Source organism: Crocuta crocuta, unplaced genomic scaffold, assembly GCF_008692635.1.
Source record: "Crocuta crocuta isolate KB4526 unplaced genomic scaffold, BGI_CrCroc_1.0 scaffold64, whole genome shotgun sequence".
Taxonomy (NCBI): domain Eukaryota; kingdom Metazoa; phylum Chordata; class Mammalia; order Carnivora; family Hyaenidae; genus Crocuta; species Crocuta crocuta.
The window spans coordinates 5,959,654-5,981,170 of NW_027530640.1; the positions used below are offsets into that span (position 1 = coordinate 5,959,654).

A 21,517-nucleotide genomic window follows, 5' to 3' on the forward strand; every position below is an offset into this window, starting at 1 on the left:
TGGTATATGTATACATGAATAGGTCATGTACTTACTAAAAGGAACATTCTAAGAGCACATCAGAAAGTACACAAGAGCAAATGACATATACATATTAACACACATGTAATATGTTTAGGGGACATACTCTCTGTTGCTGGATGGCTTGTGACCTGCTGAATTCTTTTCCTCCGTTTTGGGTTTCTTGCTGTCATTGGCTCGGTTATCATCTTCATTCTGGATGAAAAATAGAAAAAAAAGCAACTACTACATTTGATTTTTATTCAACTAACTTCAGTTTCCAGCACAAGTCACCATCAAATAATTTATCCCTGGTAACTTTCAGAAAGAAGATAAATATGAAGTGAAAGAATTCATTTAAGCAATGTTTAATAAACTGAGTTTCAAGGTGGAGAAGTCTCCTATTTTAGATAAACAGAGCCCAAACACTAAAACACATTTCCTATAGAGTCTTTTAGATGACATGTTTTCATCCTAATGATTTTGTGGAGGGAATGAAATTATAATTGAGTTATAATTCACATACAATAAAATCCACTCTTGAAAAGTACATAAGTCAATTACTTTTAGTATATTCAAAGAAGTGTACATCCTTACCACAAACAATTCTAGAACATTTTCATCATCTCAAAGACCCCTGTACCCTGTAGCAGGCATTTCCCCCTTTCCCTCCACTCCCAGACTCTAGTAATCATTGATCTATATATTTTGTCTTAATGGATATGCACATTCTAGACATTTACATAAATGGAATTATATATGTGATCTTTTGTGTCTGCCTCCCCATCACTTAGTATATTTTTAAAGTTCATCCATGCTTGAGCATGTATCAGCACTTCATTCGTTTTTACACCTGAACATAATCCACTGCATGCATATACCACAGTTTATCTATCCGTTAATCACTTAACGGCCATTTGGGTTGTCTCCATTTCTTGGCTAATACAAATAATACTCCTGTGAATATTCAAGTAGTAGAAGTTTTGGGGTAGACAGGTTTTCTTTTCTCTTGGGTATATACCTAAGTGGAAGGGACTGAAATGGTTAGGTCATAAAGTAACACTGGAGCACCTGGGGGACTCAGTCGGTTGAGCATTTGGCTTCGGCTCAGGTCATGATCTCACAGCTCATGGGTTCGAGCAACACATCAGGCTGTGTGCTGACAGCTCAGAGCCTGGAGGCCGCTTCATATTCCATGTCTCCCCCTCTCTCTCTCTGCTCCTGCCCTGCTCATGCTTTCTCTCTCTCTCAAAAATAAATAAACACTAAAAAAATAAATAAAAATAATTAAGAAAACTAAGTAAAACTATGTTTAACTTTTTGAGGAACTGCTGAAACTGTGTTCTAAAGTGGCTACACATCATTTTATATTCCCGCCAATATAGTATGAAATTCTAACTCCTCCATATCTTTGCCAATACTTGCCAAGCCTGATGATTTTGAAAAACTCTTCTTGCTGAAACAAAAGCTATGAGCCTATCTATAATTGCCAAAGCTACTTTCCTGAGTTAGTCTAAATTTTCCTATTGCTCCAAATACCAGAGCTCAAGATACCAACTCTTCTACCATAACAAAAAAATCTGTTCCCTTAAACAAATGATTGAAAGTGGACACATAAAAACATGAGGGGTCGCCTGGGTGGTTCAGTGGTAAGTGTCCGACTTTGGCTCAGGTCATGATCTCTTGTTCATGAGTCTGAGCCCCAACTTCTGGCTCTCTGCTGTCAGCGTGGAGCCTGCTTTGTATTCTCTGTTTCTCTCTGCCCCTCCTCCTCTGGTCATGCACATGCTATCAAAATTAAATGAACATTAAAAACAGCACAAAACCAGGAACACCTGGGTGGGTCAGTTGTTTGGGTGGCCAGCTTTGGCTCAGGTCATGATCTTGTAATCTAGGAGTTTGAGCCCTACGTCGGGGCTCTGTGCTGAGAGCTCAGAGCCTGGCGCCTGCATTAGAGTCTGTGTCTTCCTCTCTCTCTCTCTGCCCTCTCCTTCTCTCGTACTCTTTCTCTTTCTCTCTCTTAAAAATAAACAAAGAGTAAAAAAAAGACAAAACCATAACAACAAAAAAACATAAGAAAAAAGAATCTATACTCTTGGCAGGGACTCCTCTCAGTACCATCTGTTTTATCTTCAGAAACTGCCCCTGACACTTAATTTTACCAAAGCCAGGAATCTCAAAAAATCATTACTAAGTTTCCTGACTTGATTCTGATTTTATAAAATCAAAATCTGACTTACAGGAATTGATACAAAAAACTTGGGTGGGGGGGAGGCTTTATAAAATCAAAATCTGACTTACAGGAATTGATACAAAAAACTTGGGTTGGGGGGAGGCTCCCAGGTGGCTCAGTTGGTTAAGCATCTGACTCCTGACTTCAGCTCAGGTTATGATCTCAGGGTCATGAGAATGAGCCTCATGTCAGGATGTGTGCTGAGCAAAGAGCCTATCTGAGATGCTCTCCCCCTCTCTCTGCCCTTCCCCTGCTCTCTCTCTTAAAAAAAACCCAAAAAACAAAAACTTGGGAGAAATATAACATGCCAATGAGATGTGGGGAAGGGGAGGAGTATAGGGAACTTCTTTTAGAAGAGGGGGACTTTCTATTTTAAATTATTTACTACAGAATTTTAAACAAGAGTAAAAAGGACATTACATATACTATTTCTGTATTATATAAAATCTTAGAATATGTAATACTTTTTAAGCACAAAAGGACCATTTTTTAGTTTTATAAGAAGCACCTTAGTCTTCTAAGAGCAGAGTGCATCATTTATAAGCTCTGATTTCATGTAATTTTATGAATTAAATCCCATAACCAAGTCCAGCAATCTGAAGTTGTAGCTCCAGAGGAGCCGCAGCCCTAACTTACTGGTCGAAAAAGCTTCCCTTTACTACAATAATAGAAACCCATTAACTTATAGCACTGAAAATAGTAAGATTCAGTTTCCTAGAAATTAATATTTTTAAAAATCATCAATTTCTGAAAATTAAAAAAAGGGTATTACTCCAGTTTATCCAAATATGTATCATCATCTGGTACTGCGGTTTTAAGAAAAAAAGGAAAAACCTCCAGCTCAATTCATTTTAAGAAATGCTGGATTCTTTCTATCCTCTGATGTGAGATTCTCAAGGTCAACTGGGATTGAGGTTTTGCTCTGAGTCCACGTGGTACAATCATTCTGGTACATATCTGCTCACCTAGTCACTACTTTGGTCTTATACAATCATATTCACACATGTGTATCAGGGAAAATTGTACTATTCTTCAATACAAATCATTAAGGGGCGCCTGGGTGGCTCAGTTAGTTGAATGTCCAACTTCGGCTCAGGTCATGATCTCACGGCTCGTGGGTTCCAGCCCTGTGTCAGGCTCCGTGCTGACAGCTCAGAGCCTTATGACTGCTTCACATTCTGTGTCTCCCTCTCTCTCTGCCCCTCACTCCATCACACTCTCTCTCTCTCGAAAATAAACATTAAAAATATTTTTTTTAATACAAATCATTAAGATTTACTTTACTCTAAAAATTTCTCATCAGAGCTGAAAGAACAAATTGTTTTTTCCCCCAAAGAATCTGTCTATAAACATACGGTGTTCAGCTCCTTTCATTATATGTCTATTATCCTCCAATCATAAATATCTGTGATTTTTCACATTTCCTCAGTCTAAAGCAGCTGACATTATATACTAAGCATCATCTCTAAATACAAATTATCACAAAAGAATTTAAGGACAAGAGTTGGCCATGTGCTTAGTTTTGTACCTGCAGACATGAGTGTCCAAAAAGGGAAAAAAGCTGGGGCACAGGTAGGTACAGAGGATTGGTGAAATTCTTAAGAATTTGTTCAAAATTAAGGAGCCGATTTTTTAGCTGGAGTTGGTAATTTAAAGAGTGTGACTTTGTCTAGGCATAAAAGAGGAGAGTGTTAAAGAATGTGACAACCTGGGGGCACCTGGGTGACTCAGTCAGTTAAACGTCCACCTCTGGCTCAGGTCATGATCTCACGGTTCCTGGATTTGAGCCCCATGTCAGGCTCTGTGCTAACAGCTCAGAGCCCAGAGCCTGCTTCAGATTGTGTCTCCCTCTCTCTCTACCCTTTCTCCCCTCCCAAATATAAACATTAAAAAATTTATTAAAAAGAGAATGTGACAACCTGGAGGATATACATCCCAGCTAAAGACATTTAAAATCAAAATTTTAAGAATGTTTTGAAGGCTAGTTTGCAATCGCTGCTTCACTCCCGTCTTTATGCTGGCCAGCACACACTCTGAACAGAAGTAGTGGCCATTTCTTATTGATTAGAAACTCTGCTGCTTCATTAAAGGAGCCAGGCCAAGGCACAGCGGTCCTCAAGAGACTGTTGTGTCTACAGCTTCACCTAGGCCTTGGGCTCCCTTCTATTTTTTCTCATGGCTATGACTCAACTAGGTATTTTCTGGCTCACCGAGATTTCCACTGCATTTCAGATTCTGATGGTTAAAAACAAAACAACAACAAAAAACCCTTTACAAACCTTATGTTTCCTCTTGCCTTTGTTGGAAACTTTTTCTGAGGCTTGTTTCTGAGCCTCTCTTGTGTGCTTTTCTGGCACATTTTTCTTTTCCCCCTTGGGTGGCTCTGCTTCTTTGTAAGGCTTTCCTGGTATTCTGGTCAAGAGATTCAGGTCAATCTTCACAATAAGAGGATACCTGTCATCGGGCTCACTGAGGGGTGAAAGAAGTTCCTTCTCTTCCATAGGAGAGAACATGCGTTGCCGAAAAAAGCTATCTTCTTCCTCCACTGAGGAGGGTTTCACGGGAGTCCTGTTACTCTCAGGGTACTTAGGAGTTTGTGAGGAAGGAGGAAGGCTCTCGCTTTCATCCGAATCTGAGGATGAGGTATCTGTTTCTATGATTTCCCTTGATTTCTGGGAAGATTTACTCGTTGACTTGTATTTCTTTTTCTCTGCAGAAGGCCGAGGGGAAGATTTGGACTCCTTTTTTATATTGGGTTTCCTTGAGCCTTTGGTGGCCGCTTTGTGTCTGCTGGAAGGCATGCTGGTAGCCATGTCTACTGGGGTTTCACTTTCTATCTTCAGGCCTCCCCGAGGCTCTTCAGCAGCTGCCTTCTCAGCCTTTTTGGGTTGTTTTTTGCCTACAGTTCTCCTCTGTGTTGTACTGTCACTCTGTGCCGGGGACTTCTGCCTCCCGCGCCCACTTTCTGATCCCTTTTGGACAGTCTTGGAGTCTCGTCCAGGAGTAGCAGAACTTGTTTCTTTAGGTCCCCCTGGATCAGTGTAGCTATTCCCAGTGCCCTGTTCTCGGCCTTCCTTTTTATAGCCTTGAGATGAGGGGATGTTACTGTCCACAGAAGAAGCTGGTGACACTTTATGCGGGTTCACTTTATTCAGCCAATTATCAAGTTGCCATTTGTTTGTTGGTGGTGGTTCAGGCTGAAAAACAGAAAAAGATACAATGTCTAAGAGCACAGAGGCATCGGTCTTTCATACTTTTGACTGAACTAAAGCAAAGAGCTCCATATTGCCTATAAGAGCTCTCATCATTTGAATGAGGAGAGAAGCTTAATGTTAACAAATGGTCTTTAAACATTAAAGATTCCTGTCAGAAACTCATCTTGAAAGATAAAATTACATATGACCATAAAGCATATTTAATTTCAGAAGGTAAAACAAATGCTGTAGGTACTGACAGATTTTTAACCATATTTTAACAACCTATGCTAAAATTATACAATATAAGACTCTTTATTCACAATAATACATAACATGAATTACTTTGCAGAGGCACAACAAGAAAGCCCAAACTAAGCAAATCCAGTATTTTAGGGACCTGAAATGACTTCCAGTAATTACTAATCTAGACCAAACATTTATTCAAGTAACAAATACACTGAAGTATCTAAGCTTCCTCCAAGATACATAGTTAAATTTCTTCACCTTCTATATCTGAATAAAGGTTTTTTTGGGTTTTTTTTTTTTTTTGAGACAGAAGGTGCAAGTGAGCAAGAGGTAGACAGATAGAGAGAGAAAGAAAGAGAGAGAGAGAAGCTGGACTCACCCAAAGTGGGGCTCAAACTCACGAACCTTGAGATCATAACCTGACCTGAAGTCAGATGCTTAATGTCTAAGCCACCCAGGGGCCAAATCTAGCCACCTAGATTTGAATTAAGTCTTAAATGGCTATCAACAGGGGCCATGCGAGGCCCATGGAAGGTGGTACCCTGCCTCCCTCTCACCTCAGGAGATGCACTCTGAGATGGCTCATTTGCCTCACTGTCACTGGAACTACTTTCACTTTCAGAGTCAGATCCAGAGCTGCTTTCAGATCCACTGTGGCTGCTAGAATCATCTCTGGAGTTATCTGCTCCTTCACTATTATGGTGTGAAGGTTCAGAGTTACTAAAAGAGAGAAAACATATAGATGACAAAGTTTGTTTTTTTTTCCACAGTGACAACAGGAAAACATCCAAATCTGGAAACCAACTTTATTTAAAATGCTTATTATGTTATACTGTTACAATTCTATGAATCCAGAACTTTATAAATGAAATAAATACTTGGTAAAAAGTTTCTAATATGCTGCTCAGCCACTGGTACTTATCTTTTAAAAACAGTTTTACTGAGGTGTGATTTACATACTACAGAATTCACTCATGTTAAGCGTACAATTTGATGATTTTTAGTTAATTTATAAGGTTGTACAATCCACCACCACAGTAATATTTACTTTGTAAGGTCAATTACTGTAATACTATGATCCAATCCGGTGATCCCCACCTTTATAAGTAAAACAAAATAAAAGGATGCATACCTTCCTGGTGTACTCCTTGGCATTGTCTTATCACAATCCTAAAAGTAAAACATGAGAGGAAATCTGTGAATGAATAAACAGCACTCTATCTGCTTAATCTGAACAATATTAGGCACTCTATCTGCTTCATAAGACCGCAGCAGTTCTAATGTATGCAGCAAGGTTTACCTAACATTTAGGACATACAGTTTTTACCTAAAGAATAACTAACTACCAGGCTCAGATGAAAAACTTTGTTAATAGTTCTTGTCAACAATCTCATGCTTCATGAGTAAGTTCTGATCAACGGTAACTATTAAAGAGAAGTCAATTAAAAATTGGCGATTTAAAGGCAGCAGAAAATGACAACATTCCACTGTCAGAAAGCAGTAAAGAACTTCTTTAAAATAAATTGCTCATAAATGCATCATTCAATCATAATTCTTATAAAATACAATGAAAACACACTGTATGAAACTGGCAAACTCAGAAAGCAGTAGACACACCTGCTCCCCATCGCTGTCTTCACTGCTGCTTAGTTTTAAGTCATCTTTTAACATCCTAGAGGGAAAGGCAGGAAGGATTAGTGTCTCTATAACAGTTTATCATGGCACACCAGAGTAGTAAATATCTACTAATCATTCTAGAAATAATCACTGTGGTAGCTGTAGATTTAATTAAAAAACAAAGAAAAGAACCAGTAAATTTTACTCTGGTGTGGTTCACATCCAGAGTACAAAGTGAGAAAAGTAGGAATTTAACAATTTCACAAACTCTCACTTTTCCAGAAGTAAAACGCGTATTCTCCTCTTCTAATTAAATAAGCCACCTTCTAAAACTTCTTTTACTCACTTCTTGTTTCCTCTATTTTTCTCTAATTGCATATATACACACTCATTCATATTAAAACAAATTAGCATGCTCATACCCAACAGTCCACTAGAGAGATATAAGCCCTAAAATGAAGGAAGATAAAATTAAAATAATCTCTTTCACTGTCCCTCATGTTCCACGAAGAGATTCATACAACTGGGTAATTGTGAAAACCAAAACACGAAGTCAAAGTGCTAGTTCATAAATGCCTTGCTATGAAAGAGGGCTGTCCTCTGGAGAAGTAACAATTTGGGATAAAAACCTCGGCTATAAAATAAAAATGACTGTGTATGAATTAAAAATAAACTCCAGGTTCCAAACCTTCCTTCATCAAAGTTCAAATCAATTAAAAAAGCAGGAACTGAAGTTTCTGAAATTCACTTTTCAAAGGAAAATTACAAATTTAAAATCGCCTAGGGGTGTCTGGGTGGCTAAGTCAGTTAAGCATACGACTTTGGCTCAGGTCATGATCTTGCATTCGTGGGTTCAAGCCCTGTGTCAGACTTTTGGGTTGACAGCTCCGGGCCTGGAGCCTGCTTCAGAATCTGTCTCCCTCTCGCTCTCTGCCCCTCCCCCACCCATACTCCATCTCTATAAACATTAAAAGAAATTTCCTTAAGGCCAAAAAAATCAAAATTAAAACAAAAAATCTGAGTAATGACCCACAAAACACTTCTTGCCTTTTTACAGGAGAGCAAAAATTAACACAAAGCTTAGGGAAAAGTACAACTAGAAACATGTTTAATTTCTCATTCCCAGTAGTTCCCATTACCTTCTTAAAATTTCATGACACTCTCCAATCAGTAGTACGGAAATCTTCTTTCACTCCAGTAACTACTAATACTTTCCCCTCAAAAGCTTTAACTTGAGTTTCTAAATCTGACCCCAAATTCAGATTATCACATAAAAGATCACCTTCAAACAAAGTAACCAAGATAATTACAGAATTATGAAAATTGTTTTAAGGCTGGCTCAGTAAAGCAGGACAGAAAAAAAGAGTTTTCTTTTGGACAAGGGCTTGGTGCATCTCTATGACTGATATCCTGTAAGGAAATGTGCTTACTCTGAATTCTCTCAGCCCTTATGATTTAATAATGGCAGCTCAATGAACCTGTTCACACATGTGGGTATGTCAAAGCTTTTACCAGACTGCTCAAGGTCCTGCATGCTTTCGCTCCCTCAGCAACAAGTGATACACATATATGTGGTAGGCTCTTATCAATTCTTTGCATATGAATAAGTATGATAAATATGAATATAATTTGAATTCTTTAACAGTGAGAGGGACTTGTTGTATTTCACATTAAGTTCCTTCTCAGTTCTCCCTATGTTCAGCTGAGGTTATCAAGACTGTGGGTTGTAGTTTAGAAAGCTAGCACTGTGGTCACAGTTTCTTTAGAATTTTGTTTTAATCACGGAGTTAACTTGTGGTCTCAGGAATTCAAGAGTTCACTCCTGAAGCTGGACTTTATTATCATTCAATATACTAGCCTAATTACATTTTGATATATGTTCCTGGTTCTACCTAAATAAGTTGGAAAACAAAGATAGTACAAACTATGCTGATTTAATATTCTACATTTAGTGGTAAAATGGAGGGCTTTTACAAAGAATACTGTAGTTTTTGGTCTTCTATATTAAAAACTATCAACCTACACACAAACACAAATATACACGTCTCTAAGAGAGGAGAAAAATCTGTATGGCCCACAAGTCAAATAAAGACTACTACTTGTTTTGTCAAAAATTTTATTGACGCAACCACATCCATGGTCTGTATTTGCTTTCATGCTATAATGGCAGAGCTGGTTAGCTGAGCCAAAAATCATCTAGCCCCTAAAGCCTAAAATATTTCACTATCTAGCCCTTTACATAAACGTTTGCATACCCCTTCCTTAAAAGATTAAATACACATTTCTAAGTGTTGTTCTGATATGTAGACACTATAGATAGACTTTGAGCAAAACAGATAAAATTTTTAAGCAATAAACTTACGATTTAGACTGGTGTCCATTTGAAGTTTTAGAAGAAGGATTGTATCTTTCTAGAACAAAGAGAATGCAGAAATTAGCAACTACAAGTATGGCTATTTAGATTGTAAAATATGTATCAGTATATCCTCAAAGAAATGTAAATCAAAACAAGACAGAATTCTTCCTCCACCATACTGGCAACACTTCAGAGTACAATAATACAACAGGTATGCTCCAATGCTGCTTGTCCAACTATAAACCTATACAAACTTTCTGGCAGGCAATCTGGCAATATTATCTTTACAGATACTGTAAATGCACATATCTGCTTCTGTAGCAATTATAATGGAAAAAAATTTACCTTACAGGTATATCTGGAAAAATACATGAACACACACAAACACACACACACGCTTATCACAGTATGTTTTGTAACAGCAAAAACTGGAAACAAATGTCTATCGACAAGGGACTAGTTAAATAAATGATGATATGCCCATAAAATATACACAATTTTAATGTTAAAAAGAATGAGCTAATGTTGAGAGAATGTTAAAAGAATGAGTAAGAGGGGTGCCTGGGTGGCTCAGTCGGTTAAGCATCTGACTTTGGCTCAGGTCACGATCTCACGGTTCGTGGGTTCGAGCCCCGCATCAGGTTCTATGCTGACAGCTAGCTCAGAGCCTGGAGACTGCTTTGGATTCTGTGTCTCCCTCTCTACCTGACCCTCCCCTGCTCACGCTGTCTCTCTCTCAGAAATAAATAAAACATTTAAGAAAACAAAAAAAAATGAATAAGAATTTATACTGATGTAGACACAGCTCTACAATAAATTAAGTGAAAAACACAGGTAACAGAGTATGTGCAACTTATGATCCCATTTGCCAATACTTAGTTATAGGGGGAGGAGGAGAGAACGAAGGAGACATTCTGAAAAGATGTTAAGAGAGAAAATGTAAACTTCCTGGCCTATAGCTATTTTTTACACATCTTTAAATAGTGATAAAGACTCCTATAACTATAGTTTAAGGTAAAACCAAGAAATGGATATACAAATAAAGTTTGTTAACATTAAAAAGGAATATTCTCCTTTATTCTCTCTCTTTACTTTAAGAACTATAAAGACAACAAACTAAGGATCAAAAAGTTCCACATTTTTATATCCCAAAACTGATTACCAATGTAAATCTACCTTATTAAAAAAGTTACTATTCTTGGCAAGACCATTTATTTTGTTACAGAGCCATATGAGGAAGCCCAGATGTTTACAAGGTTCTGGCCTTACCACCCACCAGTTCACATAGCCATCATCACTTGGGATCACACTTAAATTCCCTAAGGCTAGCAACCCCTCAAGTTCTTCACAGAAACAAAAAGACAGGAGGTGGAGGGGGGTTCTGTATCAGACAGAAGATTTTCGTCCCAGACCTAAAGACCCAGAAAGAATAAATACAGACAGAGGAAGAGAAGAGATACAGTAAGTACCAATGACCTCTTCCCTTGCATATAGGGTAACTCTCACAAAATCAACTATCTTCATGAAAGATACAGAAAGAGAGAAGAATGCTCTTGGGTTTATGAGGTGTCCATCAAACTGAATTCAAGAACTGTGAGCTATTACTTCAAGAAATACTTAATAAAAATAGTTAATTTGATCTCCAATGATCTATAATTCTTCATTTAAAAATGTTTGTTTATTTTGAGGAGGAGGAGCACAGAGGGGAGAGAGAGAATCCCAGGCAGGATCCACGCTGTCAGTGCACAGCCCAAAGTGGGACTAAATCTCACAAACTGTGAGATAATGACCTGAGCTAAAATCAATAATCGGGTGCTCAATGACTCAGCTACCCAGGCACCGCTATAATTTTTTATTTTTTATGTATACCAAGATTCAGTTCAATTCATTACACATTATCAGATAATAAAAACTGGAATAAGACACGTGAAAGAATTATAAAAGCAATATATGATGCTACCATGAGAAATGAATGCTCAATAAACAGCTTAACTTGAAAACCAAGAAGAAAAGAAATACTCACTTTGTTCTCCAGGGCCAAAATTGGACTGCTGAGATTCCTAAGAAAAAGGGACATAAAATCATATAGTGATATTAGGAGAAGGGTTCATTAGTGAAAAATTGCTTTAAATTAAACTATTGAATTCCAGTTAATTCAGTGAAAGATCCTGTTGAGTTCCTAAGAATGCATAAAAGAAAAAACACTGAAAGAATTTAATGATCCCATCTGATCATCCTCAGCAATTGTTGTGGTCAGTAATGAGCTTTCCCAGAGCTGAATACAAAAAGCATCAAGCTACCTAACAGTCTATCTATTCACTTCTTTTCAGCAGCATCCATAGTACTCATCCTAATTTAGGGCTTTGGGAAAGCAAATGATTTCAATTTAAGATTCTTGGTCTTAAGAAAATGTTTAATTTTTTAAAAAGTAATACTAAAAACCTACACTAGGGTGAAAACAGCTGTACAACCGACATAGAGTCAAAAGATACCACTTTTTATCAACTAAAAACCTAACGTGGTCATTCACATGTCACTTTATTCCCTTCTTTTTCCTGCTCCCAATATTTTACAAACAATTAGCAACTTGAGGAAAAGACTGTCATACACCACTTTGTAAGCCTAATATATTACTACAATGTCTGGCATTCAGGAAGCATCAGTAAAAAAGGAAGCCAAAATGTCACTGTCGGTGAAAGAAACATGCCTTTCCAAACTCAACTTTCAAAATCAGAAAATCTGTTTCACATGTGGAAATTGTGCATTTTCCTAGATTAAGTCTTTGGTACACAACATAGTATTAAAATTACATAGACATCCCTAAAAGCCCACTTACAAATGAGCACAATCTTGCTTTAAAGACAGTATTACCTGTGAAAGGGAAATCCACATAGTATGAATGCTAAAATACAGTTTTGCTGTTAAAAAAAAAATACTGTGAACCTACATCTTTGGTCAACTGATTTTCAACAAGTGTCCCAAGACTATTCATAAGGGAAACAACTGTCTTTTCAACAAATGGTGTTAGGACAATGGACTAGCCATAAGCAGAAGAATGAAGTTGGATGCTTACCTCTCAGCCAATAAACAAAACAAAACTCAAAATGTATCAAAGACCTAAATGTAAGAGTTAAAATTACAAAACTTAGAAAACTTAGAGCCAAATCTTAATGATCTTGGATTTGGCAAAGAACTCTTACATATGACACCAAAAACACCAAAGAAACAAATAGATAAATTAAGAACTTTTGTACTTCAAAGGACAACATCAAGAAAGTGAAAAGACAACCCACAGAACGAGAAAATATCTGCCAATTATGTATCTGATAAGAGACTGCTATCTACAATATATAAAGAGCTCTTACAACTCAATGATAAAAAGACAACCCAATGAAAAAATGTGCAAAGCATCTGAACAGACATTTCTCTGAGGAAGATATAAAAATGGTCAAGAATCACATACAAATGGTCAATAAGCACATGAAAAGATGTTGTTTGACAACATTTGTCATGGGGAAAATGCAAATCAAACCCACAATGAGATAATACTTCACACCTATTAGGATGACTAGAATCAAAAACAAGAGAACAGCAAGTATTGACAAGGATGCAGAGAAAAATGAAAGCCTAGGAGGAATGTAAACGGGTGCAGCTAGCTTTGGAAAACATCCTGGCAGTTCCTCAAATGATTAAGCATACAGCTGCCATTTGACCTTGCAATTTTACTCCTAGGTACATAACCAAGTGAAAAGAAACATTATGTCCACACAGAAACTTGTACACACATGTTTGTGGCGGCATTATTCACAAAAGCCCAAAGCTCGAAACAACTCAAATGTTCATCAGCTGATGAATTTATAAGTAAAATGTGATATATAACCATACAATGGAATATATGGCCACAAACACAAGTACTGATACACTCTACAACTTGGAAGAACCTTAAAAACAGTATCCTAAGTTAAAGAATGTTGCAGAAGACCAAATACGGTATGATTCCATTTACATGAAATGTTCAGAAAAAGAAATCTGTAGAGACAGAGAGTAGATAAGCGGTTTCATATGGCTGGGAAGGAGACAGAGGGAAGTGGGTAATAGATAAAGACCAGGGAATTTCTTTTTGAGATGATCAAAATGCCCTAAATTTTTACTGTTAGGGTGGTTGCACACATCTGTAAATATACTCAAAACCATTTAATTGTACACTTTAAATGGGTGAAAGGCATGATGTTCTTTATATTTCAATAAAGCTATTAAAAAACCTGTCAGTAGAGCAGTGACCAAGGTTACTCCTGTGACTTACGTTGAAGTTGCAAATAATCGTCCACCCCTTTGAATTGTCAATTATCTTATACTCACTGACCTGGTTAAGAATCTAAATGTTAATAGCCCAAACTTTCAACTTTCTCTCACACTTCTGACAACAGTCTACTGATCTTCAAAGTCTAGTGGATTCCGTCCCCATAACATCTACTACATCACACCATCACACCTTCATCTACGCTGCAAAGACTTCACGTCCTCACATTTTTTCATCTGCTAAGGGCATTTGATGGAATTTTCTAGCTCCAATCTTTCTCCTTCACTCAACAATAATCTCCAATTAGCCCTTCTAAAGCCCAAATCCTAATATGAGTCGTCACTACTTTTTCTCATAGAGCCTTCAATGGCTCTTTGTTTTTCCTAGGGATGAAACCCAAACTCTTTGACATGATGTCCATTCATATATCTAAGTACTGGAAAAACACAAAAATGGCTTGTACTCAAAGAGCTTAACACTCTTCTGAATAATGTTAATGACTATCTCTGCAACTATTCACGCAAATAAAGGTAAAATGGCAATTGTAAGAAGTGCAATGAAAGGTAAATAACATACACAGTATTATATAAGAGTTTATAATTGTGTCTGTGAGCATGTGAATGACCGTGTGAGAGACAAAAGGAGAGAGAAAGAGAAAGAGAGAGCCAGATCTAGCCAGGAAAATAAATAAAGGCTTCCCTGAGTAAGTACTGTTTAGGTTGAGATCTGAAGTGTAGGTAGGAAGTAAATTAGGAAGGGTAAGTGTTCAGGGTAGAGAGAACAGCACGTGTAAAGGCCAGAAAAGATAGGGAGCATGGCTAGTGAAAAGGACTTAAAGGCAGCCCACAAGAGGGAAAAAGTACAGAAAGGTAGTAAGAAATGAGACCCAAGACCTGAAAACCTAAATCATATAGCATGCAGACATTATAGATTACATTTAATACATATACAACTACATCTGTTTAGTAAAATTTGAGGGGCGCCTGGGTGGCTGTTGGTTGACCATGAGACTTCGGCTCAGGTCATGATCTCATGGTTTATGAGTTAGGGCCCTGCGTCGGGCTCTATGCTGATAGCTCAGAGGCTGAAGCCTGCTTTGGATTCTGTGTCTCATTCTCTCTCTGCCTCTCCCGGACTTGTGCTCTGTTTCTGTCTCTCAAAAATAAATAAATGTAAAAAAATTTTGTTTTAAAAACTGGGGACTTGCAGGAGGGAGGGCTGCGGCCTGAGGAAGGAGGCTGAGGGAGGTCATATAACTCATTTTTATATGAGGTAACTTATGTCATTAAACCAGTGAATTTTTTTTGTCAGTGCAAAAGATACAAACTTGTGTGTCAGTGTAAAAGATTCAGGAGTACTACATACTCCATAAAAAAGGGGGAAGGAAGGAGATAAATTATTTATATTATACTTTAGGATTTATATTGTCTCTGTTATATCTTTCTTTGATGCTCAAAAAAAGTAGCTCTTCAAGTAATTTTATAAATGGAAAAGAATCTAACAAAAAGATGACTAGAAACACCGGCACTTTCATCCATCTCTATAGAGCTAACTTTGTACACTGAATAATTTATTCAAATATTTGTTTCTTGAAGCTTCAGCTTTGCTTTCTAAGCCTGTCTCAACAGTATTTCCTGACAAGTGCCTTTTCCTATGTTTGCTCTTTACTGGATATCAATCATTTTTCACTAGAGCGGAAGGACCAGGTTTTGGATAAAGATATAGAACACTGGGAGAAACTTCAAAATAGGTTTTTAATACAATTTTACTAAACCTGTATGTTTAAAGACTAAATTGAATTATCACACAACTCAAAATACCAGTGAGTATGAATCATGATGCTTTCATAGTTTCATTAACAACTATCTCAAGGTACATTATACACTAAAAAGCAAGATTAATAACATAAACCCATATTCAACCTAATGTTGATAATCTGNGAGCCTGCTTTGGATTCTGTGTCTCATTCTCTCTCTGCCTCTCCCGGACTTGTGCTCTGTTTCTGTCTCTCAAAAATAAATAAATGTAAAAAAATTTTGTTTTAAAAACTGGGGACTTGCAGGAGGGAGGGCTGCGGCCTGAGGAAGGAGGCTGAGGGAGGTCATATAACTCATTTTTATATGAGGTAACTTATGTCATTAAACCAGTGAATTTTTTTTGTCAGTGCAAAAGATACAAACTTGTGTGTCAGTGTAAAAGATTCAGGAGTACTACATACTCCATAAAAAAGGGGGAAGGAAGGAGATAAATTATTTATATTATACTTTAGGATTTATATTGTCTCTGTTATATCTTTCTTTGATGCTCAAAAAAAGTAGCTCTTCAAGTAATTTTATAAATGGAAAAGAATCTAACAAAAAGATGACTAGAAACACCGGCACTTTCATCCATCTCTATAGAGCTAACTTTGTACACTGAATAATTTATTCAAATATTTGTTTCTTGAAGCTTCAGCTTTGCTTTCTAAGCCTGTCTCAACAGTATTTCCTGACAAGTGCCTTTTCCTATGTTTGCTCTTTACTGGATATCAATCATTTTTCACTAGAGCAGAAGGACCAGGTTTTGGATAAAGATATAGAACACTGGGAGAAACTTCAAAATAGGTTTTTAATACAATTTTACTAAACCTGTATGTTTAAAGACTAAATTGAATTATCACACAACTCAAAATACCAGTGAGTATGAATCATGATGCTTTCATAGTTTCATTAACAACTATCTCAAGGTACATTATACACTAAAAAGCAAGATTAATAACATAAACCCATATTCAACCTAATGTTGATAATCTGGATGTTTTCTTCTTTTCTGTTTATGGCATCTTTGTTTCTACTTTGTACAGTGGCAGATAAAGAGCTCATACCAGAAGAAGACACACCTCACTCAGCTCTGTTATGTTCTCGTTTGCTCAGAAATGCATTTCAGTGTTACTGTCACTCAGCAGTTTCACTGCAGGTGTATCTCTTAAGCCACTTTTGCATTAGTGAAGATTAGTTGAATTAAAACCAGTTAATATACTGTGTAAATCATCTTAACCAAGCACATTTACAAATGTAATATACTAGAGCCAGTAAGAACAAATGAATGGGAGCAAGTCTATCAACTTTTCCACAATGAGAAGACCTAGACTTCTCTTGGAATACCTGAGAAGTAAAATGTGACCAACTGCCATTCAGATCAAGAGAAGCAATACTACTTTGATCTTGTTTTTGTAGACTTAAAAATAGAGAACTTTAGAACTAAAAAATAACTATAAAGTTTTCATCCCCGTCTCCTCAGACGCCAACCTCCAATACCACACAATGCTGGAGCATATGCTTTTCACTCTGAAGACCACTGACTCACTACAGTGGCAAAAATAATGATGGAGAAAAATGAATGGAGTTAAAATACATTAAAAGAGGTAAAATCCTTAGGACTTTGTGATAGTTTAAAGGGTGTGACAGAGAGGGAAGTGGCAAACATAATTCCAACAAGGCTTTCCTAGCTTCATAAAGGCAGGCAACAGGAAAAGAGGCTCATGCTTGTTTTCTCTTTACTTTCCTTTTGGTTGGGAACTAGCAGGGAGAATCAGTTCTCCCTGGAAGATGTCTCAAAGGCACCTGAAACTCAACATCTAAGAACTGTCAAGTATATAGCTGGATATATGTATCTGGAATTCAAACACAGTCTGAATTAAGATAAAAACTGTTATGAAGATAAAAATCTGTGGAACACCTACGTAGAGAGGTACAGGCTACAAAGAATGAAGCACGTAACTGTGTGTCCACTTAAACACTAATATGTTGTATTTTTTATTCCTTTTATTATTTTAATTTCACAACTGAATGGTGGGCAGCCTGAGGCAAAACATATTTCTTCTTTTGTGTTCTCGTATAGCACTGAGCACAATGCCTGGAAAACTTAATGATAGAAGCAAAGATAGAGGAGAAAAAGGAGAAGCCCGAGAAGCAGAGTAACTGGATGAGCAAGGTACAGTGGGAGACAAGGAAGAAACAGGCTAAAACAATATTTAATACTCATGAGAAGCCTGATGAAAATAAAGAACATTAACTGGACTTACAAAATGGGCCACTAGTGGTAGTAATGAAAATAGTTCTGGTGAGGTAACCAGATATAAAAGCAAGGTCAGACTAGGCTGAGGAGTTAAGTGAAGGAAAGAATACAGACTGCAAGCATGAACCACTCTTTAAGTTTAACTCTAAAGAGGAGGAATGGCTGGAGAATAACATGGAATAAGGCATGTATTTGTTGTGCTGTTTTTAAATGGGACAGATCAAGGATGTTTAAGTAAATTATATGGATTTAATAAATCAGCTCTCCAAATATATTCCTAAACTCAACTTCTCCTCCACCACCAGCCACAAGTGAACTGCTCTTTCAGATCTGTTAATGAGTATGAAAATCCTCCCTCCTGGGTGCTCCTTACCTTCTGGTGCTTCTGGCATCCTTATACGTTTCCTTCTAAGCCCAGTTGGTGCCATCATCCTAAGGATGCCATCTCCAAAGTCCGTAAATATCAAAACTTTCTCCCTTTTGTTTTCTCAGTGGACCCAGTTCATATGGTTAATACATAGAGAATGAATACCTATAAAAGCTTTGTAAAAAGCTTTAAATTGTATTACATACAAAGGTGTATTCACTGAAAATTCAGAGAGCGAGATGAACTATAAAAAAGCAAAACCTGACTTGTAAAAGCAACTCAACCAAAGCAATGATCACTAAGTAGTTAAATGAAGTATTTTCAAACATGTTACCTGAGTATTTATATCCAAATTCAGTAAATCAAACCATTTACTGAACTATTCTAGGCACTGGCATATACTATTCTAATTGTGTTTGCTAACAAGGGTAACATCTAAGTAATTCAATGCTAGGGACGCCTGGGTGGCTCAGTCAGTTGAGCATCCAACTTTTGATTTTAGATCAGGTCACGATCTCATGGTTCGTGAGTTTGAGCCCTGTATCCAGCTCCGTGCTGACAGTGCAGAGACTGCTTGAGATCCTCTCACCTCTCTCTGTCTCTCCCCAGCTCACATGCTCTCTCTCAATAAAATAAACTTAAAAAAAAGATTCAATGTGATGCCTCTGACGTACCTATTACTCTGCCAGGAGGTATTTCAAACATACAGTAAATATGTGCAAGGGCAGTCAAAAGGTTTAGTAAGCTTCAAGCTCTCACTGGAAAATCTACCAACCTACTCCAACTATATCCATCTAATCTGCTTTCCTTCCTAGACAAAGAAAGGCCTAATTGTGCTCTATTCTAAAGCTAATCCTCTCTCAGGGCACTGAATCTTAACCTCTCTTGTGGAGATGTCCTAAGTTTGCCCTTTGTCTTTCCCATGTATCATTTGTTTTCCTTTTTTTACTAAAACATTATGATCAGTGCAGATTTTATAGATAAAATCCTTATCTCATAAAAATACTCACCTGACTACATCACTATACCCTTCCTGGCACCATCACATTTCTCTACTCCCTTTTACAGACAATATCTCAAAAGAAAATCTTCTTTTATATGTTCATCATTTCCAATATCTTTTGGGCCTCTGCAATCATTCTTTTACCCTCAGCTTTCTAACTAAAAGTGTCTATATCAGCAATAAAAAAAATACACTGTGAAATCTGACACGTGGAGCATAGCAAGAACTTAATAAAGATATGCTTGACAAATAAACAAACATAGAAACATCAAATCTACAGACATGAAAGCCACAATGTCTGAGATCAAAAATATGTTAAATGGGATTAAAAGCAGATTAGACACCACATAACAAAAGACTACTGAAACTGAAGATTTAACAATAGAAACTATCCATAAATGAAACAACAAAAGACAAAAGATTGAAAAAAAAAAAAAGAACAGTGCATTCATGAGCTATGGAACAACGTCAAGAGGTCTAATATACATGTAATTGGAGTCCTAGAAGTGAAGCAGAAAAGGGGAAAAGGGAGTACAGAAAAATATCTTGAGAAAATAACAGCAAAAATTTCCCAAATGTGATAAAAACTATAAACCCAAAGTTCCAAGAAGCTAAAAATAACCCCCCGGGGAACAAAAAAAGATGAAAAGACCCAAGATAGCTCAAAGGAAACAGCTTAAAATCAGTGATAGAGACAAAAAGAATATTAAAAGCAGCCAGAAGGGGAAAAAAAAGACACCTTATATCCAAAGAAGGAAAAAAAAGGCAATAAAGGACATCGCAGATACAATGCAAGCCAGAAGACAATGGATAACATCTTTAACCTGTTTTGCTATAATCAGCAAAAATACCTTAAGGAAAGAGGCAAAATTAAAATGTGAGAAACACAAAAGCTGAAAGCATTCATCTACCACAAGCAGACAAGCTTTAAAAGAAATGTTAAGGGGCGCCTGGGTAGCTCAGTCAGTTAAGCGTCCAACTTCAGCTCAGGTCATGATCCCGCAGTTTGTGAGTTCAAGCCCCACGTCAGGCTCTGTGCTGGCAGCTCAGAGCCTGAAGCCTGTTTCAGAATCTGTGTCTTCCTCTCTCTCTGCCCCTCCCCCACTCATGTTCTGTCTCTGTCTCAAAAAATAAACACTAAAAAAAATTTTTTTTTAAATAAATCAATAAAAGAAATGTTAAAAGGAAGCTCTCCAAGGGCACCTGGGTAGCTCAGTCGGTTAAGTGGCTGACTCTTGATTTCGGCTCAGGTCATGATCTCACGGTGGGTTTCTGAGCTTGAGCCCTGTGTCTGGCTCTGTACTGAAAGGATAAAGTCGGCTTTGGATCTTTTCTCTCTCTCTCTCTCTCTCTCTCTCTCTCTCTCTCTCGGCTTTGGATCTTCTCTCTCTCTCTCTCTTTCAAAAGTAAATGTTTAAAAAAGAATTTAAAGGGGCGCCTGGGTGGCTTAGTCGGTTAAGCGTCCGACTTTCGCTTAGGTCATGATCTCGCGGTTCGTGGGTTCGAGCCCCGCGTCAGGCTCTGTGCTGACTGCCAGCTCAGAGCCTGGAGCCTGTTTCAGAGTCTGTCGCTCCCTCTCTCTCTGACCCTCCCCTGCTCACACTGTCTCTCTCTCTCTCTCTCTCCTAGAAATAAATAAAAAAAAAAACATTAAAAAAAAAAAGAATTTAAAAAAAGAAGCTAGACTGGTTATATTAACATCAAAGTGAATTTTATAGCAAAGATTATCATGAGAATTAAAAGGAGACACTTCTTAACAATAAAGGTTATCAATTCATCTAGAATTAATAACAATCCCAAATGTTTATGCACCTAAAAAAAAAAGAACTTCTTAAAAGTGTAAGGAAATGAACAAGGGAAAATTCAAAATCATAAATTGCAAATTATTGGAGATTAGTTAGCTATACGTCAATAACTGACAGAACAAGTAGAATTAAAACGAATAAGAACGTAGAAAACTGAATACTATAAACCAACTTGATATTGACATTTATAAAGCATTCCAAGGAACAACAGCAAAATATATATTCAAATGTACACAAAACTTTTACCAGGAGAAAACTGTTTACAAAACGTATTTCATGGGCCATTAAATTAGTTGTAATAAATGTAAAAGGATTCAAGTCACACAAAGTACATTCT

At 37.2% G+C, this 21,517-nt stretch overlaps 1 protein-coding gene across 2 annotated transcripts in view; it reads right to left on the bottom strand.

Moving 5' to 3' along the window:
- AFF4 (ALF transcription elongation factor 4) overlaps positions 1 to 21,517 on the bottom strand; it is a 96,096-nt gene that overhangs the window by 19,589 nt on the left and 54,990 nt on the right. For both annotated transcript variants that reach the window (XR_013336163.1, XM_077768617.1), the window contains exons 6-12: positions 11,673 to 11,709; positions 9,656 to 9,704; positions 7,294 to 7,348; positions 6,809 to 6,846; positions 6,234 to 6,396; positions 4,513 to 5,430; positions 128 to 216 (exon numbers count right to left, since the gene is read on the bottom strand). Coding sequence is in view for 1 of the 2 variants with exons in the window: in XM_077768617.1 (XP_077624743.1) it covers positions 128 to 216; positions 4,513 to 5,430; positions 6,234 to 6,396; positions 6,809 to 6,846; positions 7,294 to 7,348; positions 9,656 to 9,704; positions 11,673 to 11,709 (1,349 nt within the window). In the remaining variant the exon portion in view is untranslated. The remainder of the gene's footprint in view (positions 1 to 127; positions 217 to 4,512; positions 5,431 to 6,233; positions 6,397 to 6,808; positions 6,847 to 7,293; positions 7,349 to 9,655; positions 9,705 to 11,672; positions 11,710 to 21,517) is intronic.